General features: G+C 40.8%; 1 protein-coding gene across 4 annotated transcripts in view; it reads right to left on the bottom strand.

Annotated features, from left to right (window-relative positions):
• The window catches only part of LOC119906029 (tyrosine-protein phosphatase non-receptor type 7-like), a 24,541-nt gene extending 11,590 nt beyond the window's left edge, over window positions 1–12,951 (bottom strand). Inside the window, exons 1-7 of one of the 4 annotated variants that reach the window (XM_038723500.1) lie at window positions 12,675–12,951; window positions 7,957–7,999; window positions 7,590–7,673; window positions 2,539–2,702; window positions 949–1,129; window positions 715–799; window positions 545–624 (exon numbers count right to left, since the gene is read on the bottom strand). In XM_038723500.1, coding sequence (XP_038579428.1) covers window positions 545–624; window positions 715–799; window positions 949–1,129; window positions 2,539–2,648 — 456 coding nt within the window. In that variant the 5' untranslated portion in view covers window positions 2,649–2,702; window positions 7,590–7,673; window positions 7,957–7,999; window positions 12,675–12,951. Of the gene's footprint in view, window positions 1–544; window positions 625–714; window positions 800–948; window positions 1,130–2,538; window positions 2,703–5,659; window positions 6,035–7,589; window positions 7,674–7,956; window positions 8,000–12,674 lie in introns of those variants that run through there. The other 3 variants (XM_038723499.1, XM_038723503.1, XM_038723501.1) reach the window with 3 other exon arrangements.
• Between the last annotated feature and the right edge of the window lie 5,881 nt (window positions 12,952–18,832).

Below are 18,832 nucleotides of genomic sequence, written 5' to 3'. Positions count from 1 at the left end.
TATTCTATTTTTTTTAGATGCATCTGTAAGCTGGACTGAGCTTGTTTTAATACTACTGCAGTAGTATTTTTACATGTTATGGCTAAAACTGCAGTATTGAGACTGCTGTGATATTCCAGCCACCTGTGTCTCCATATTCTTCTTCTTTCTTTCTGTTCAAGTTACTCAAAGCAACGCCGCATTTCTCTCTTTTTGGCAGCACTGCTGAGGACGCAGCCATCTTGTTTGAATAAACTTTGCCAATGGACAAAAACCGGGTTGCTGGTTCTGTGCCGGTCGATTGATTTGCAGCGTAGTGTGCGTTAGTATTAACAGTGTGGTGATAATCTGATGCATATTTTTCTCATTTGTGAATATAAAACAAAATATGTGACTTAAAACAAAGACAAAACACCCAATGCAGAACTTCCATTGAAAATCTGCTGTTTTAACAAGTGGAGAAAAATCCCAGGTGTTTATCTTCACCTGAAACACTCTCAGGCTTTTAGCATTTAGAAAGCTGCAGGGTGACTTGACTCAGTGTAAAATAATGTTAGTCTCTGACCCTGATGTAGTTGGCGTTGATGTAGCCGTCTGGCCCCGCCTCTTCCTCTGGGCTCCTCAGGATCACCCGGCTCTCAGTGTCTAAACGGTAAACAACAAACCACAACAATAAGCAAGCGTGAAAACTGCTGTGTTTCTACTGAGCACAGGAAGGACGGCTGAGGTACTGACTGGGTAGGATGGTTTTGTATCTGTCTTTGATCATGTGTCCTGGCACATCAAGCTCTGCAGCGCTCACAAAGTTAGGAGGTATCTTCTGTGGAGGAGACAGGGAGGGGCTGGACGTTAAAACAAACCCACAAACACATCTCACACCGAGCTCACATGTGGAGGTTGCCTTGAATGTCCCCACGCTCGACACACAGGAAGCAACAGGTGTGTTTTTAAAACAACAAATAAAGTTACCTGGTACTCTACATTCAGTGTCTTTGTGTCCACGGCGGCCTGCTGCAGCATCGTGTGCGTGAGTGTTCTCGAGGAGGTGTGTAGCAGCTGAAGCCACACCTCCTTTGGGGTGGTAACGGAACAAACAGGCTCCACCCCCAGGCTGCTCACGTCCAGTAGCAGAGACAGGTTGGACCCCCGCCTACAGAAAGAGCACAGTAGAGAATCAGCGTTACGACTGTTAAGGCCAGTTTATACTTCTGTGTTGAGTCTGCGCTGTAGCCGACGGCGTAGGCTACGTGTCGTTGTGAGTATTTATACTCGGGTGACGGTGTCTGCGTCGCTTTGCAGCGACTCCGCCATGATGCTCCACCGTGTTGAGTTTATTCTTCTTCGTTGGTGTGGTTCAACCTGTTATCATCCCAGGGCGTCAGGCGTTGTTTATGTATGTACAGGGCTCTACGGTCATGTTAGCAATAATAATATGCAACTTCTGGTTAGACTTTCAAAATAACACTACTGGTTATTGTTGTGCAATGTCGCAGTTTAGTTAGGTTTAAGAAAAGATCTTGATGTGGGTTAAAATCAGTATGTCAATTACGTGATTTAAATTACGTTAGTTAAGTAAAGCTAGTTACATAAAAGAAATCAATGTTGACTTTTTGTTTCACACAGGAAACAAACACCAGGAGTCCAGGGTTTGTGTCCCGTATGAAACAAAAAGTCAACATTAAATATTTTTATTTAAGTCTTACGTTTTTACTGACATATATATTTATTTAAATCCAAACATGATCTTTTCCTAACCCTAAGCAAGTACTTTTTGTGCCTAAATCTAACCAAATAGCAACGTTTCACGACTTTGATTCCGTGCCGTTTCAAAGGCGATGTTTCGAAACGCTAGCGTTTTATTTTGAAAGTCTAACCGGACGTTGCATATTTATTGTTGCTATGCGTTGCTAAAGGGAAACCCAGGGTGTGAAAAAGCGACGCCAAAGGGCCTTGACCAATCGTCAATATGTGGCGAGTCGCCCAAACCGAGACCAAGTCAAGACCAAGACCAGAGTTTATCGAGACCGAGACAAGACCGAGACAAGACCAAGACGTTTAAGGGTTGAGAGCAAGCTGAGACCGAGACCGAGGGAGGACAAGAACGAGTCAAGATCGGACCAGTTCCCCACATTACATGACGCACGATAAAATGTGGAACGACATCATAGGTACTTCTCAAATTGAGACGTACTTGTGAAAACACCCACATGCAAACACTAATTTGAAATCAACATAAGCACCTTTATTCAGCGCTCCTTTCCCATGCTGACCATCGCATAACAACACATTTTTAATTAGGGTTATTGCATTTGAAGCAATGAGTTTTACATCCAATCAAAGTTAAGATGTTGACAAATAAAACAGACAATGCAAAAGGAATTTATTGATATTCCCACGTTTAGATCCATTGCAGAAGTATAAATTGACATCAAAAAGAGAGGACATTTTTAGAAAGCGAAGACACTTTTCATAAACGAACATGTCTTTGGAAAGTAGGATGTTTAAAATAATATCATACTACTTTGTGTGTGTGTGTGTGTGTGTGTGGTAAACACCCACCTCTCCTGCAGGCGGACCGAGGCTTTGCGAGGAGGTGTGGTCATGGGCGGAGGCGTGATCGGGTCCTCAGCAGTAGGGGAGGCTGAGCTCACTGCAAACGGCATACTCATGGTGTGTGTGTGTGTGTATTTGAGTTAGTCTTAGCTGTTCATCTCAACGTCACACTGCAGGAGAGAGAAAAGGACAGTCAGTTCGTCATAACATCGCGGTAAACAAGGCGACCTGCTGGACCAGACCCCACAGAGAAATCTGCATTTTTTTTGTGGGTGTAGTTTCTGGACAAGTGACAAATTAAAGTATCCTCAAAACAGTCAGTCCATCCTCCCAGAATGCAATGCACAAGGGAATTGGAGGAGGTATTCACTGCTGCAAAACCATCCTGAGACTTTAGGAAACATATTTTCATATTTGGAAAAGTTATACTGGGGTGTTAAAGTTGCAGTTTGACATCAGACTCCACGTGTGCACATATACTGTATAATTTCCTGTTAGCATGCTAACATTTGCTTCGGAGCACCAAACACAAAGTACAGCTGAGGATGATGGGAATGTTAGTTTTGCAGGTATTTGGTCTTAAATACAAGACAAATAACAATTTGGACCCGATGGCAGTAGAAGAAAAGTCAGAGCATCACCAAAGTCAGTAAGATGCTTTCTCTGGGGACGACAAGCCCCATACCTAAACCACAAAATAGGTCTTAAGTTTCTCCAACACAACAAATAAGACAGTTTTCCAAAACAACATAAATGGGCGTTTCCTGTAGGAGTCCAGCGACAGGCGTGCTGGACCTTCAATGTGTTACCCAGGTCTATAACACATCCAAAATGTTGTAAAAATGTTTGTGGTTAGGTTTAGGCACCAGAACTAGTTAGTTTCAAGAAAAGATCGTGGCTTGGGTTAAAGTTAGTAAAGTTACATAAGTCAGTAAATTTACGTGGACTTCGTGCTCTTTATAATAAGATTTGGGACTTCCTCCTTTGCTACCGTCGTACGGCCACTAGGCGTTTCTAAAAACGCAAAGATGCGTCTTAATAAGCTGTACAATAATCGACCCGTACAGAGGTTTTGGTTTCTGGTGAGGACGGGCTGCTGGGGACGGTGCATGTCTGAAAGTTTGAGCCAATCCAATCTCATCGATGTTGCTATGTTTCAGTCTGGACCAAAGTGTTGGACAGACAGACAGACAGACAGACACCCCATAAAGCCAGACAAGCGAATCTTCCCAAATTCAATGCTTCATCTTTGATAGATAAAAATTGGTTGAACCTACAGACTCTGAAAACAACAGCTACATCAGAATGCCGTTTGTGGATTTCAGCTCAGCATTCAACACAATCTCCCCATGAAGCTGATCAGCAAACTCAAGTCCTCTGGGTTTAAATACAACACTCTGCAACTGGATATTGGACTTCCTCACAAACAGACTCTAGTCAGTTCAGATTGGCGGACACACCTCCTCCACTCTGGTGCTCAACACCGGAGCCCCCCAGGGCTGTGTGCTCAGCCCCCTCCTGTTCACGCTGTACACGACAACATGGAGAGTTGTGAAGTTTGCAGACGACACCCTCATCATCGGCTGGATTTCAAACAACGAAACAACTTCATACCGGGAGGAAATTGATAATCTTGCAGAGTGGTGCTCAGAGAAAAACCTGCTGCTCAATGTCAGCAAGACCAAGCAGCTGATCGTTGATTTCAGGAAGAAGGAGATAAAGACACACACTCCTGTCTACATCAGTGGAGCGGAGGTGAAGCAGGTGAACAGTTTCAGGTTCCTTGGAATCAGCATCACAGAGAACCTGACATCTCACATCTCCACACTGCAGAAAGCTCAGAAATGACTTGAGGAAGCTTAAGAAGGCCAAATTCCTCCAAAGTTCTTGTCAGCTTTTACAGAGGAGCCAATAGAAACAGCCCAGGACCGGAGGGCTCTGCAGGGTGATTCAAACTGCTCAGAAGATCATTGGTACCCATCTCCCGAGCATCAGTGATATCGGTGAGGTGCCTGCAGAGCCCAAAGGATACTAAAGGACAGTACCCACCCAGCCACAGCCTGTTCACCCTGCTGCCTTCTGGGAAGAGATATAGAAGTTTCTGCTGCCGCACCACCAGACTGCAGAGCAGCTTCCCCCCCCCAAGCTATCAGACTCTTAATCTCTCATTCATCCTCAGCCCTGCTCCAGTGATGATAGTTAATTTCTGTTTACCATTTTTCACAATTGATTTTCTGCAATTTAGCAGAAGGGAGTTACAAACTCTATTTCACTCTATAACTTGTTATATTGTAACAATAAACCTACCTACCTAGATGCTGTGGGTCCTAGCCTTTTGTCTATTATAAATAGATTTTAATAATTTTAGGCCCATTTCTAAATGATCTTTTATGTCCCAAATATAGGATACTAAAGGACGGTAATCACCCTGCCACAGCCTGTTGACCCCCAAAACTCAATTTCACTATATAACCTGTTATATTGTGACAAATAAATGTACCTACACCTACCTGACAGAGTCCAGAATCTCATTTCAAATCAGAGTGTGAATGAGGGAGAGATTTCAGGCAAAACTCTTAAACAGTTTCACCTCTGAGTCGCTGATTTGAGCCTGTGTGGAGGTTTGGCGAATTTTAGTTTGAGATAATATTACAGCTCCAGCGATCAGTATTTTCTATATCAAAGTTTAGTCAGATGACTTTGTGCAGTGTGAACGAAGTTACTCTCAATGCTAAACCAACAAGCAACACTGCAGCTCTTCAGCCTCTTACCAGACTAAGTAATGTAACTAAGTCTGTTTATTCAAGGTACGTGTACTTGTATTATCATTTTATGCAGTTTCATACTTCTACTCAAATACTGCTACACTAGTAAAACATGACTTTGCAGACTGAAGTTGTAAAACGTGATAACAATGCATCATGTTTTATAAGTTCATCATATGTTTTGTACTTAAACATATTAAACTACCAAACAGTGGAGTTTTTGACGTTGTGTTGTTGCTACTTTTACTTTTAAAGCACAGGATGTAAATACTCCTTCACCCTGACATTTATTATCTGGCTGACGTCTTTGTGTTTCCAGCAGCAGCCAGCTCTCTAAAAATAAAAACACTGATTGTACTCACCATTCTGTCCTGTCTCACGTCTCTCTAGTCTTTCTTTCTAGATTTTATTTCGACTCAAACGTCTGTCCTGCACTCGCCTGACGGTTTTCTCATCAATGAGCTTCCCTACAAACGGAGGCGTTAAGCTCAGACTCCACGTGCTGCCCGTCACGGCTCACGCAAGTGGATCAGTTTGTTGTTGTCGGCTCAGTTGAGGAAGTCTGACATGACAAGCAAATTATGGATGACGAGGCGAGGCTCCCCCGTCAGACTCCACAGATCTGTCATAGGTGAGCTCACAGACAAACAGGATGCATGTCATCCTGAAAACTCAACCTGCCTGAACACCGAAGAGGTTAAAAACAAGAGTGTTTCGTCGCACATCATTTCGGATCTGAAAGGTTTCAGTGTTTGTACATCGGAAGAGTTTCCTCACAGCAGGAAGTCAACACACCCACTGACTCAACACACACACACACACACACACACACAGGGCAGTGAATATACTGAAATGCAAAGACAGCACTCAACGTGGCTAAGTGACGTGTTTTAAAATGTTTTTCATTCAGATATTTGATGGTTATTTGATTTGTTAAAGAAGCTCTTTAATCTGCTTATCTGTCTGAAGACAACTGGAGCTAAACGTTCCTGTCATTTTTGAATACTTTCTCAGTGTGTGTTCTTGTCTGTTCTTGTTTTCACGTGTCCACATTTAGTTTCGGCAGCTGCCTTCTGTGAGAACTTCTGTGTGTGTGTGTGTGTGTGTGTGTGTGTGTGGAGGGGGTGATGAAGTATCCCAGCATGCATTTCACATCAACCAGCAGTGATGGCAGAGGATATGAGCCCGACCCATAACTGTGATCATTTGTGTTCTGCAGCTGTTCCTGTGACACCAAATATAGTTTTTATTACTTTAATCCGTCAAATGAACTATTTGTTGATTCGGTTGTTACTGTCTACCATGAGATGTGAGAAGCTGCGTGGGGGGGGGGGGGCTTTCAGTCGGTGTGCATGGTCATCATCCATCTCTTTGGCTCAAACAGAAGATAGAATGACTTTTGCAAGATAGACTTAAATAAAGCTCCTTCTGATTCTGATTGTAAGAGTGTAAATTATAATATTTGCTGCAGCCACGTTAGTTTGTCCGAAGGTAAAGAAAAAAAGCCAGAAAAGCCTGTTAAGTGTGACGGGTGACAAAAGTGGAGATTCTGTCCTGATCTTTACCTCCTCAAGGATCGTAGGGAGGTCACATGTGTCTTGTTGGACCGTTTCTAAAAGCCGCTCAGTCCTTGTGTAACTGCAGTGAGAGTGTCTGCTGGATGAGCTTCTGGTTCTCTGCTGGGAAACACTGGATTGCTCTTTCGGGTTGGGAGTTTTTCACTGCCCGAGCTCAAGCATCTCATGGTCTTGTTTTATTGTAAACATACCTGCAGGCACACTTAGCTAAAACAGATGCAGTCTAATACAACAGCCCTGTAATAAATGTTTCAGAGACGCGTTGATCCAACTGTGGGATCATTCTGGAGGATGGTTATGGTGAGGGTAGGGGGCTTAGGTGGGCTGTCAACACCTTTAACACGAAGGTGCTAGCACTTCCGGTCTGTACGAGACGGCCCAGAGCGTCTTAAAACAAAAACATAGTAGTGTGGATGGAGCATCAGCTCCACTTCCGTCACGACCCCAAACAAATCATCAGTATGCTGTTTTTACATTGCGGCCTCTGAGAAACGCTTTTTCTCCCATTTAGCTTCTAAACTAAAGGAAATAACAGTTTCAGTAATTATGAAGACATTAGCATTGCTTGTTGCTCTGGATTGCAATATAAAAGAATGACTTTGGACTCACACACAGACACACACGAGACCAAACAGACCAGTAACAGGAGGCGCTCCACAGATCAGCTGAATCTCCGTCAATACGTCTTAATAGTAAATGTATTGATTAGGCTTACCAGATGTTTGACAGCCATTCTGTTTTTGTGTAATTCAGGTCAGTAAGGTGTGAATCCTCGTCTGATACTGGAGCTCCTGCTCACCTGTAACAACAACATAACTGACTGAACTCAGAGCTGCTCGCACGTCAGACTGACTGACTGACCCAACAACTAACCCGCTTAACTACCTAACCAGAAGTGAAAGAAGGCAGATCTCTGCCGATGACAAACCACCAGGGACAAGAAGAAACAAGAAGTGCACAGCGGGGGAATAAAGGGAGTGAGAGAGAAAGTGATAGTGAAGGAGGGAAAGTCAAAATATGAGGTGAAGGAGAAAGCAGAAGCAGCAGGAATAGACATGTCCTGTTGTTCTGGCCGTTATTACCCTGATTCCAAGTGTTCAGGTAGAGAGAGAGCGAGAGAGAGACCTGAGGGGAGAGAGAGAGAGAGAATGAGTCAGAGAACGAATGAAAACATAGATAGAGAGATAATGAAAGAGAGGAAGAGAGATGCTCCAGGCGTTGATTATTAACACACCAGCAACAGCTGCTCATGAATCATTCAAATCATACAGCACAGCAGCAGCACACTGATATTACACACATTCATATAACATAACACAATAACAAACATGAATGCGACTCTGCGCCTCCGGACGGAGGAAAAACTAAAGAGCACACATTGACTCAAGCTCACACCTACACAGAGTTTCACACTCGGTCCACAACGGAAAATTAAGTCCGACTGAACTTTGAACCCCAAAGTTACGACTGCGACAAGATGCTGGCGATGTCTGCTAAACCCCTCCCACAGATAGCAACGGTCTAATCGCAGCTCAGCAGGTGTGTCAGAGTTTGTTTCCGGGATATGCACTCTGGATCCAAAACGTTTCCAGAAACAAACTGTAAGGAATGAGCTCAACTGAGTGTCGGCTGCTAACTAAGTTTAAAAGGCACTTAATTAATTCTTATTTCCAGTTTGTATTTCTGAATTTTATTCATCTTTTAAAGACGGCATGAATCCTGCGTAAAGCAGCGAGGGTTTTGTCTTCTTCAGATCATGTTCCGCATTTCTCTGTTTCAGGACGTCGTTACGCTTTAACAGCTTTTAAAAACCAACCGCTGCTCTAATTCTTTAATCCCTTCTGCAATTAGACTTTTAAATGCATAAAATCTCTTATTCATTTATTCTTGTCCATGGTGCACGTGAGGCTTGTTGTGCTGTTCCATATGTCGTGTTGTCTGTAGCTGCTCTAAACTAATCGCCCCCTGTGGGATTAATATATTTATTGAACTGGATTTTGTCGAGCATTTGTGAGTTTTATTACAAGGAGTAATTTTTATTAATGTTTCCAGTGGAAATGAACCTAGCTGCACATCGCCTCTTCTGTACCTCCTAAGCTTCCGTAGTCCTCCGTCTTCCCGTCACGGTTGCATTGCTGAGGGTAAGGTGTGTGGAAAAATGTATAGTTTTCTTTGGAAATTGAACTGTTCATGAAATAACTTGCATACTGTTTACTGTTACTGTTATTTTAGCCAGCTTAAAATACGTAGGATGTTTGCACCTACCTTTCATTACAGCAGGCGGCCTGTGTCACGTGGCCAACGTCATCATCTAATCATACACATTACACTGTCCCTCCAGGATTTTAACTATTAACACAAACTCAACAAATCCCCACAAATCTGATCATCGCTGTTTCCTGCAAAACGCTGTCATAGACACAGACATGAGCGGGTTCAACATTTCACACGTGCCGACAACAATTACAGCCAAGGACCGCGAAGACCAGGATCCAGATCTTCTTTACCAAAGCGGGGAAACTGTTTTTTAAAACGTGTAGTTTATCGGAGGGACAGGCTGCTGTCTTGTTTGCATGACACCTGACTGTGCGTGTGAGATTTAAGAACATTGTTTAGGAATCAAAAAGTTTAGTGTTTAAACAAGTATTATTAATTCAAGTATATTTAAATATATAAATATTTTAAAAATCACGTCTAACTTTGCAGTTTTCACATGTTCCCACAATTTCATTGCAAATAAACAGCCAACAACTTTGCAACTTTCAGCGCAGTCTTTTAGAAAAGCTGCCGCAAAATCAGGCATTTTAGACACAAACAAGTCCTGCAGGGACTGATTACAGCAAAGCCAATCAGATATTTATACAAAGAGAACGTTTTCTCATGCTTTCTTGAAGTCGTAGTGTAAAAAGTAATCCCCAATGGAGCAGCTTGCTATACTCATACATGCTTTAAAAAGGTGCATGAGTAAGTTCTGTATTTTCAATGTTTAGGGAGCAGACTGAAACTGAAACGGGTTTATCAGAAGTTGATATATTTATTAGAAGTATTCACTCAACCCTACTGCTAACGTTAGCACACAGCGTTAGAACAGTATTATTTATTTCCTCCCTTCAGATTGTAAACAACTCTACGTCTGATAATGAAACTGCTGTAACTTGAATTAATATTATACATAAGCTGTACATAAGATAAGCTATATATATGATACTATTGTCTGAAATTATAATGAATACACTAATATTAGTTCCACTCAAACCTTAACAAGACAGAAAACTGTTTTATTTGTGAATCAGCTGTTGAAATGTTACAAACACTCTGCAGGCTGACAAAGCGTAACCTATAAATATAATAATATTATACTGACATTAAACTTTTTATTTATTGTTATAATATTGTAGTAATACACAAATGTATACTAGTTACTCCTCCAGGGGGATGGAGCTTCTGCAGATGTAGATTCAGCCACAGCCAGTATGAATATTTGCTCCTTTTGCCGCCTCTTATCTTGAGAGCAACGTGTTTCCCTTCCCCGCGTTTTTTTATAAAATTATTGTTGCAATGTAAATTGTGTTTGTGAAGCAGAGTGCACGACCGGCAAAGCTGGTGCGTACACACCAGCGATCCAGAGATCCCTATTAAAGTTCCCTGCGACACAAGAACAACGCTGCCTCTTTGTTTCTACGTCGTCTTCATCGACCGCTGAGGAGGATGACTTGACCTGTTGGCTTTATGATTTCTGTACGCAGTCAACACATGCCTATTTCTGACCCTGTAGAGGGTTGACCTTTTCATGAGTCAGCTTGGAAACAGTAACACTCAGACAGAGAGCACTGAACCAACTCAAGGAGCTAATGTTAGCTACAGCTGATAAAATCTGCTTCTGTTATCACTGATGTTTACGAGCAGCTCTGGGATGCAAAGATTATACTGACACACAGAGATTATACTGTGATATAAAGACGTTCATCAAATCAAATCAGGTGAAAACATTCACGCATTATTATCTCCTCAGTGTCGTTATCGCTTCACTATAAATAAAAACTCTTTCTGCCAAAGTTTTTTTTAAAGGTTCATTCACAGTAAACAGCTTTATGTCATTAAATATATTAATGGTGTAGTTATTATCACACACATGTCTCTACTAATATACAGACTTGAGGTACTTTCACTTCACTTGAGTTGTTCCAAGTTCCTCTACAGCAATGCAGAGGATAACATTACTGTACATTACTGTCATTAATGCTGTAAATTAAACCCAAAACACTACATAATTTAGCCAACGTTAACTCTTCATGGTTCACGTGGAACATTAAAATGCTGCTTAACATGTTTATGCATCAGAAATAATGATAAAATATATAACACTGACAGGGTTGATTCTGCTGCATGGTGAGAAGGGGAGAGACAGTAACGACTCATTCTTTCACCTTTTATAATAAAGTATAGTTAACTGTAAATATGATTCAAAGCAGGAATTTAAGGATAATCTACATTTAAGGCTGATCTGCGCAGGTCTGAGCGTGCATTGATTTTAAGGCCATAAATTCTAATAAAAATAAAAATTTTATATATTTTTTATTAAGATAAAGGACATTACATGTTTGCAATCACATATTAAGAAGGAACTTGTCTGAGATTTTAAATAAAAACAAGAATAACAAATATTTTATTCATACTAATGCGCAACTTCCACTCACATTAAACCGAAGTCGTTCCACATTTGTAGGAAACAGCAGCTGCTATTGATCAAACACACGTGTGAGATGTTGATCACAATAAGAAACAGTTTCTGTCTCTTTTAAAATGACGTTTTTCCACCGTCCCGGCTCTCCCAAACTACCGCACAGCCAAAACTTACATATTTACACTACAATAAGAAAGTTTTCTCTCACGTTTCCATTACATTTAAAGTAATGCTCATTTCAGGTGCTGGCAGCTCATTAAAATTAACAGCTCGTCACTGTATAGAATAATAAGATCTCCATATAACAAAAGTATTTTTATAAATAATAATTTTACAATAGATAAAAGGACTGAAATTAGCCTACTTTCAGGCGTACTTGAATGTTCTTAATGATAAACATTACTGAACACCCAAAACTTACATATTTACACTACAATAAGAAAGTTTTCTCTCACGTTTCCATTGTTTCGCTTTGTTTTAGTGTAAAAAGTAACGGCCATTACATCAGCTAGAATAACTCATACATGCTCTAAGTTGATTGATTGTTTACGCATCATTATTTATGAACTGCTCACCACAGTATAGAATAATAAGATCTCCCTATAAAGTAAGTGTTTTGATAAATATGTCATGATTTTACAATAGATACTACGACTGATAGACGTCTGTGTAATTTTTTTATTGCTATACTTTTACCTTGTAAAGCACCTTGGCTGTTTTAAGTGTGCTCTCTAAATAAAATTGATATTAATATTCTGAAATATCAACACTGTGACTCCATCGTCTTTCCTGCACTAGTTATATTACTGTACTCAGTAAAAACACATATTGTTACACACTTCTTCCCTTGGACTTACATATTTGTCTCAGTATAGGTACTGAGGAAGTATTTATTGATGCCTTGTATGTACTTCAGTAGGTGTACTCTAATATAGAGTGTTGAGTAGAGAATCTAAGTACATCTTCCATCTCTGGTTATTAGAATTAAACAACATCACTGTCACAAAGGTCATCAGACTGAAATGATTCACCCCACTAACACACCGCAGCTGCTTCTTTACACGCCTCCATTCAAAGTCGTGTCTCAGGTGTACAAGTTTCTCCCGTCTCTCTCACCTGTTGGTGTTTCGTCTTCCTCCCGGTCTTTTCCTAAACTGCGTCTTCCCCCTCGTGCCTTCTCCTTTTCGGTCCTCGTCGCGCTTCGCTCGTCTTCCTTTTTCTGTCTCATCAGTTGCTTTCTGACGGTTTTATTTTTTTTGTTTTTTTTGTCTACCTTCTTCTCTGCCACTTCCTTTTCTACACCCACCCACTCTCTCATTACCACACAAACACACACACATGCACACACATTTTTCGCACACACATACACTTTCTATTCCCCTCATCCAAGGTTAGACTGCACGCCACGGGCTTCAACATTGTGTATCTGTGTATTTATTTTCATGTGTGTGTGTGTGTGTGTGTGTGTGTGTGTGTGTTAACCCATCAGCAGTGCTTCACAGTGGGGCTGTATAAACTGATTTTCCACGCCTTGTCCCCCTCCAGCTGTCAGATGAGCTGCAGCAGGATACAGTCCTACTGGGACACAGTCAGGACGGCTAACCTGCTAGCGTTATTAGCCGTCACCATAGAAATAAAATGAGATGAGAGGATAATCACACCGCAGGGGAATCTTTTAGGGGTTTTGTTCAAAGCTGTGAAAAAGCTGAAAAAGGCTGCTGTTTGGTTGTTCAGGCCTGTTTGCTGCTGTTTTCTCGCCATGCTGTTCTTCTTGTGTCAGGCTCTCCCTGTCCTCTCTACACACCGTCATGAAATAAACATAATACGTTAAAAATACTCAAGAGTTGTGGTTTTTTTGCTCATCAAAGTGACATGTTGCATAAAGAAACGACACAGAGAGACAACAGGAAGGATTACTCAACAAGATGGCAGGCCAGGATGACATGTAATCAACCTCAAACATCAAACTGAACGAGTTGAAAGCCTGTCGTTACACCTCTGGTTGTGAATAGTCAACTTTCTCAAGTCTGTGCTAACATATATATATATAAAATATCCTGTCATTCTAGCTGTTTGTGGCTTTGTTATGCTAGTTACAAACAGCTAGCACAACATCGCTAGTTAAAATACTTTACAATACTTATTCTAAAATAAATGAGCATTTGGTTCAGCACTTTAAATTAGAAGTTGAAAACAAAGTTAACCATTAGTAGTTAACTTTAGTTAGTAGCACGCACCCAGTCACCGAAACAATTCCCCCCACCTCCTTTCACAGACTTTGTGTCTGGCCGTTTCTGTGGTGAGGACGGCCGGCGATATCCGTAATATCCAACCGTGCCCTCTTCTAATGTCATGAAACTTTTCAGCTGTAATCTTTGCTGTATAAGTTTATTTGTACAGTGCATGTCAACAATAAGGCAATTAAAAGTGCTTAACATAAAACATAAAAGCAACATAGGCCTCACTCAGAACAGGAAGCAAATTGTAAACGTGTTGCAAAGTGAATGGAAATAGATGCAAATCCACTCCAGCTGAATTTAAGTTGTGTGAGTGTGTAGCTGTGTACAGAATTGTTAGACTCCAGCGGCTGCAGAAAGAAGTGTGATTGTATAGAAGTCTGTGAGAAAATGTTTCTACTACTCAGCTGATTTATTCCCTCAGTAAACACTTTCCTGATGAGTTTCTGGTCTCAGTCACTAGTTTCAAGTCTTCTTCAACACAGCATGATGTTCATTTAGTAAATTATGGTCCCATTTAGAGGAACAGAGACCAGGAAGCAGGGGAGGCTTTAGGGCGGGGCTACAAGCTGATTGACAAGAAAAAGCTTATCAGGACTCGGCAGCTCATTTTTCAGTAAGTACGTTTTGTTTTCAGCCTGTTTGTCGCTAGCTAAAATTAACATCCCAGCTAACATCACAGTTATTGTGAATTACAGATGCACCTTGCTAACCAAGCTAGATAGCTCCACCCCCTCGTCCAAATATGGTCACGTCTGGTGAAAAAAAGAAACAATATGGCGACGACTGAAATGCCAAACTTCAGGCTTCAAAACGGCAGTCCCCAAACCAACAGGGTCATGGCGGCTACGTCCATTTCTTTTACACAGTCTGGGATAGCACCGCGAAAGTGGCTAATTTAGGCCATTTGAAAGAAACTACAAAGCTCGTAGGGGACGTAACCATGCACGAACACTACCAAGCAGAGGAGGAGCCATTTGGGGCTTATCCCAAATCTAAGGGGTCCGTGGGCATGCACGCCCGGGAGACATTTTCCCATTAAGCCAGCTTAATGCACTATATTTCATGCCATTTGAGATGATAGACTGCCTAAACATCTAAACACTATCTGGGAAAAAGATGAATGTTGCTTTGGAAGAGCTACAATCTATTTTTGATTTAATTGTTCTCCAGCTCAAAAATTGTTGAAGATCACTTATTTTCACTTCTGGCAAATAAAACTTATCTGATGTTACTATTTTTAAGTTACATAAGGTACGGTAGGAATATGTTGTAACAGTTTCTGATCCTCATTGGATGTGAGAATCTCTCAGAGGGCTGCGATGCGATTATAAAACGATTATCGAATCTTCGAATAATCTCTTTTTCTATGTGATTTTTGGATAATTACTAAGCATTTCATTTGCACATTAAAATCCAAAACAAAACCAAGTTTGCATCCCTAATTTATTTTACGGATTTAAGCTCCTTTATGGTCACTTCTCTCACCCCTACTGCAAGAAATATCAAATGCATTCTCTTGCATTAACTTCTGGCATCTGTGCTCCCTTTACTCATCTTCTACTCACTCCGTTCTTCTAAATGCATTTTCATCTCTTGTCCCTCTTCACCTGCTTTCACATTTCATTTCTTCTGGAGTCCCTGGATCACTGACTGCAGTTAATCCAGCTGCTGTCCCTTGCTGTGATGCCCGTCCTTCCTCTTCCCTAGCCGATCATCTGAGTGACAGATCAGCTAACATTATCTCGGGAGTAGTGATGAGTGGATGAAGCATTATGAAGCTTTGGGGCTTTAAGCTAAGCAAACACAGATGGATCTAGTGGCCTGTAAAACTTATAGCAGAACTTGTAGACTGAGGCCGAACAACGCCACCATAACTCGCTAATACTTATAATTTGAGGCTCATGTGTGCAATAAAAGTCCCTAACCTGATGGCTGACATTTATGAGATTCAGACATGTGATGTGATTCATTAAATTAGCCTATTATTGCTTTTGTTACATAAGGACAGGAGCATCTCAAATCTAAAAAACGATTTTGAACATGAGAGAAAAGTTAATTGTGAGCACCAGAACCAGAGAGATTAAAGACTTAAGAAACTTTTGCAGGTGTTGATAGGAGCTCTTTTCAGGTCGACATTTCTGAATAAAAAATTATTTACTCTGAAATTCTAATAAATTTTGGGATGCTAGAGTTTTGATTCTATGAGTTTTAAGCCCTAATCATCACGCCCTGATATGATCATACGAGCTCAAGCCCAGTGTATTGAAACTGTGCGCTTCACAGCCGGGAGTCAGCCGAACATCTCTAACAGCGAGTGTAGGGAACAAGCCAGTGTGGGTTTGATTATTTTATATCAGAAAGGAATAATCCAGATTCTCTCTTTGTCTCTCCCTGAGAGACAGACAGCTGAAGTGCCCCAAAGGAGGGGGTGAAAGGTTTGCTCTACTCCCAAGTGCTGCTTGGGCAGTTTCAGCCATAAAACCTACCACCTCCCGTGAAGCAGATATAACAGACTCTATGCATCACTGTTAAAATGACAATATTAACCTTGTTCAGAAACTAACCTCAGCAGCCATAAACCTCTAAACACTCCCAAGTCTCAAGAGGGAAGGGTAACCATGGTAACGAAGTTCCTCTTTCAGATGACCTCAGACATCAAAGACCCCCTTCTTCAGTCTTGATTCCCTACCCCACCAAAGAGCCATTAATTTGGACTCTTAACACGCCCTCTCCCTTTTCACACCCAGAGAAAGACTCTGCAGATCGCAATCCTTTGTGGGAACAAGAAATGTTGTCTCGTTAAACTTGCCTTCTTGTTTTAAGTAAAGAATCTCTGTTAAGTCACTTAGTAGGTCTTTCCACGTTAATTTGAGTAGTTATATTACCATGTTGTTGCTGTTGAAAAGAAGAATCCACAAATAAGTAAATTTTGCAGTGCTTTTAATCTCACATTTAATCTCACATTTAATCTCACATTTAATCGATGTTGTAACTAATGCTTTGTTCCCAGCACCGTTAGATACTCTCTTAGAAATGATATGACACAGAAATAGTACGTGTTAAATGACCAATATTCCTAGCTAACCAAGGATTGAGTTAAATTTATGTCAGAGGGGATTCTTTGTTCCTCTCATGGAACCAGCGCCCCCCAGAGGACAAATTAAGTACACGTCATTGTTTCAATGCCTCGCTCGCTGTTTAATGTATCACTCTGTATTTTATTGTTCGTGATCTGATGCCATGTTCGTATAACTTGCTTATATATTCTCTAAGTAAGAACGTTTAACAGCCAATATTATCCAGGAAGTATTTAGTCAAGATGCTCTTTCATCTACGACTGACAGTAGCTTCCTTTCCTTTATCAAATGCTTAAAACTAAGAACGGTATAACTGTCTGTGACATTTAAGGTTTGATTGTGGGAGGTATTTGGTTAGGGTCAGGCGGTGGATAAACTGAGGAACAACAAGCAGTAAGGCTAAAACAAGCTACATTCTGTGGTCGAGTTGATTAGCTTTAATCCTTTATAAACTCCTAGCCAAATTGAAGTTATTATCATAACTTGCGTTCATTGGTTCTCTTTCTCTCTTCCAAAAATTCTTTCCACAATAGACCGCTAAATTCACATTGAACTCCATCATTTCCATTGATTGCACTCTGTTTAATCATTATTGTTTTATTTCTTTGATATATTTAACCTCACTTTGTATTTACTTTAGCTAGTGAATAACTTTCACCGTGATCACAGGGGCTGTGTCTGTGTACTGTTTAAATCCAGGTCACTGGACGGAGGATTCACAACTGATTAAATTTATAGAAATGATTAAACAATTACTAACTGATCAGTAGGAATAATTGTGTAATTATTAAAACCATACCCAGGGAGTTCTGAGACCCTGGGCGAACGGAATTTCAGATGGTGCTTTTTTATGAATTAATATTTGAATAACTTTTTCCGAACATTAATATTCATAATTTTATTAACCGATAATTACGTAGTTACACTACAAGAGATAATATCACCCAATAACATCTAACATCTAAGTGTTCACTGGTTCTCTCCGAGGTTTACCTCTCCGCGTAAAAAACGCTCCATAACATCAGCTGGTTAGTCAGCTAGCAAGCTCGCTCACTGAGGGGGCGCCAGTGAAACAACACAGACAACAGCCCCTCATCCCAACGACAAAGAAGAAGAGTTGCATTTTTCTTTTTCTTTAGTTTTTATTAGCGGTCGGCTGAAACCGGCTGAAAGATGCATTACCGCCGCCACGGTAAAAGAACTTTTGCGCCGTTCTAAAAGATTCAGGGCTTTTGCGAAAACCACCCCCCCGCTCCGCCTATGCTCCCAAGTTTCCTTGTCTTCCCATCCTGTGCAGCTTGGTCTATGGCTTGAAGTCTCTATTTTCTATTTTCACACATTGCACATATTCTTTTTTCTTCATACTGTGAAGAATATTTTTCACATCTATGCTCCTCATTTTATATATATAATAGTAAATTTACGAGTTTAAAAGCACTTGCTCTCTTTTCTCTTCCTGTGTTTATTGTTACCTGAAATACCAAGGCAGTTTCCTTGTATGTAAAAACCTGCTTGCTAATAAACCTGTTTGTGATTTGCATTGTTTGTTAAACAGAACTGTTAAATAAACAACAGTATTAATCTTCTAACAGGTTTTACTCTCACTGTCCAGACAAAATGAACCGCACCGCACGGCTGTTGGATAAGCTCATGTTGCAAGGCTGGATTTTTTGTTTGTTGTGAGTGTTATTACAAATGTCAGTTGGAACAGGACCTGGATTTCCGGTTTCTCTAATAACTACTTTAAAATCATCGGTGTGTCTATATGTTTACATCTTACATCACTGTGTTTGAGGAAATAGAGGTCAGAGGTCACCTATATACAATTCATACTTATATACACACTGTGTCGCCTGCCTTTACACGCACATGAAGGTTAATGACGTCCCATTCTTAATCCGTAGGGTTTAATATAATAATATAGAGTCGGTCCACTCTTTGCTGCTGTAACAGCTTC

This window comes from Micropterus salmoides, unplaced genomic scaffold (assembly GCF_014851395.1).
Source record: "Micropterus salmoides isolate LMB-PRFRI ecotype aquatic unplaced genomic scaffold, ASM1485139v1 Ms_hic_scaffold_16, whole genome shotgun sequence".
NCBI lineage: Eukaryota > Metazoa > Chordata > Actinopteri > Centrarchiformes > Centrarchidae > Micropterus > Micropterus salmoides.
This window is presented reverse-complemented; position numbering and strand designations above follow the sequence as displayed.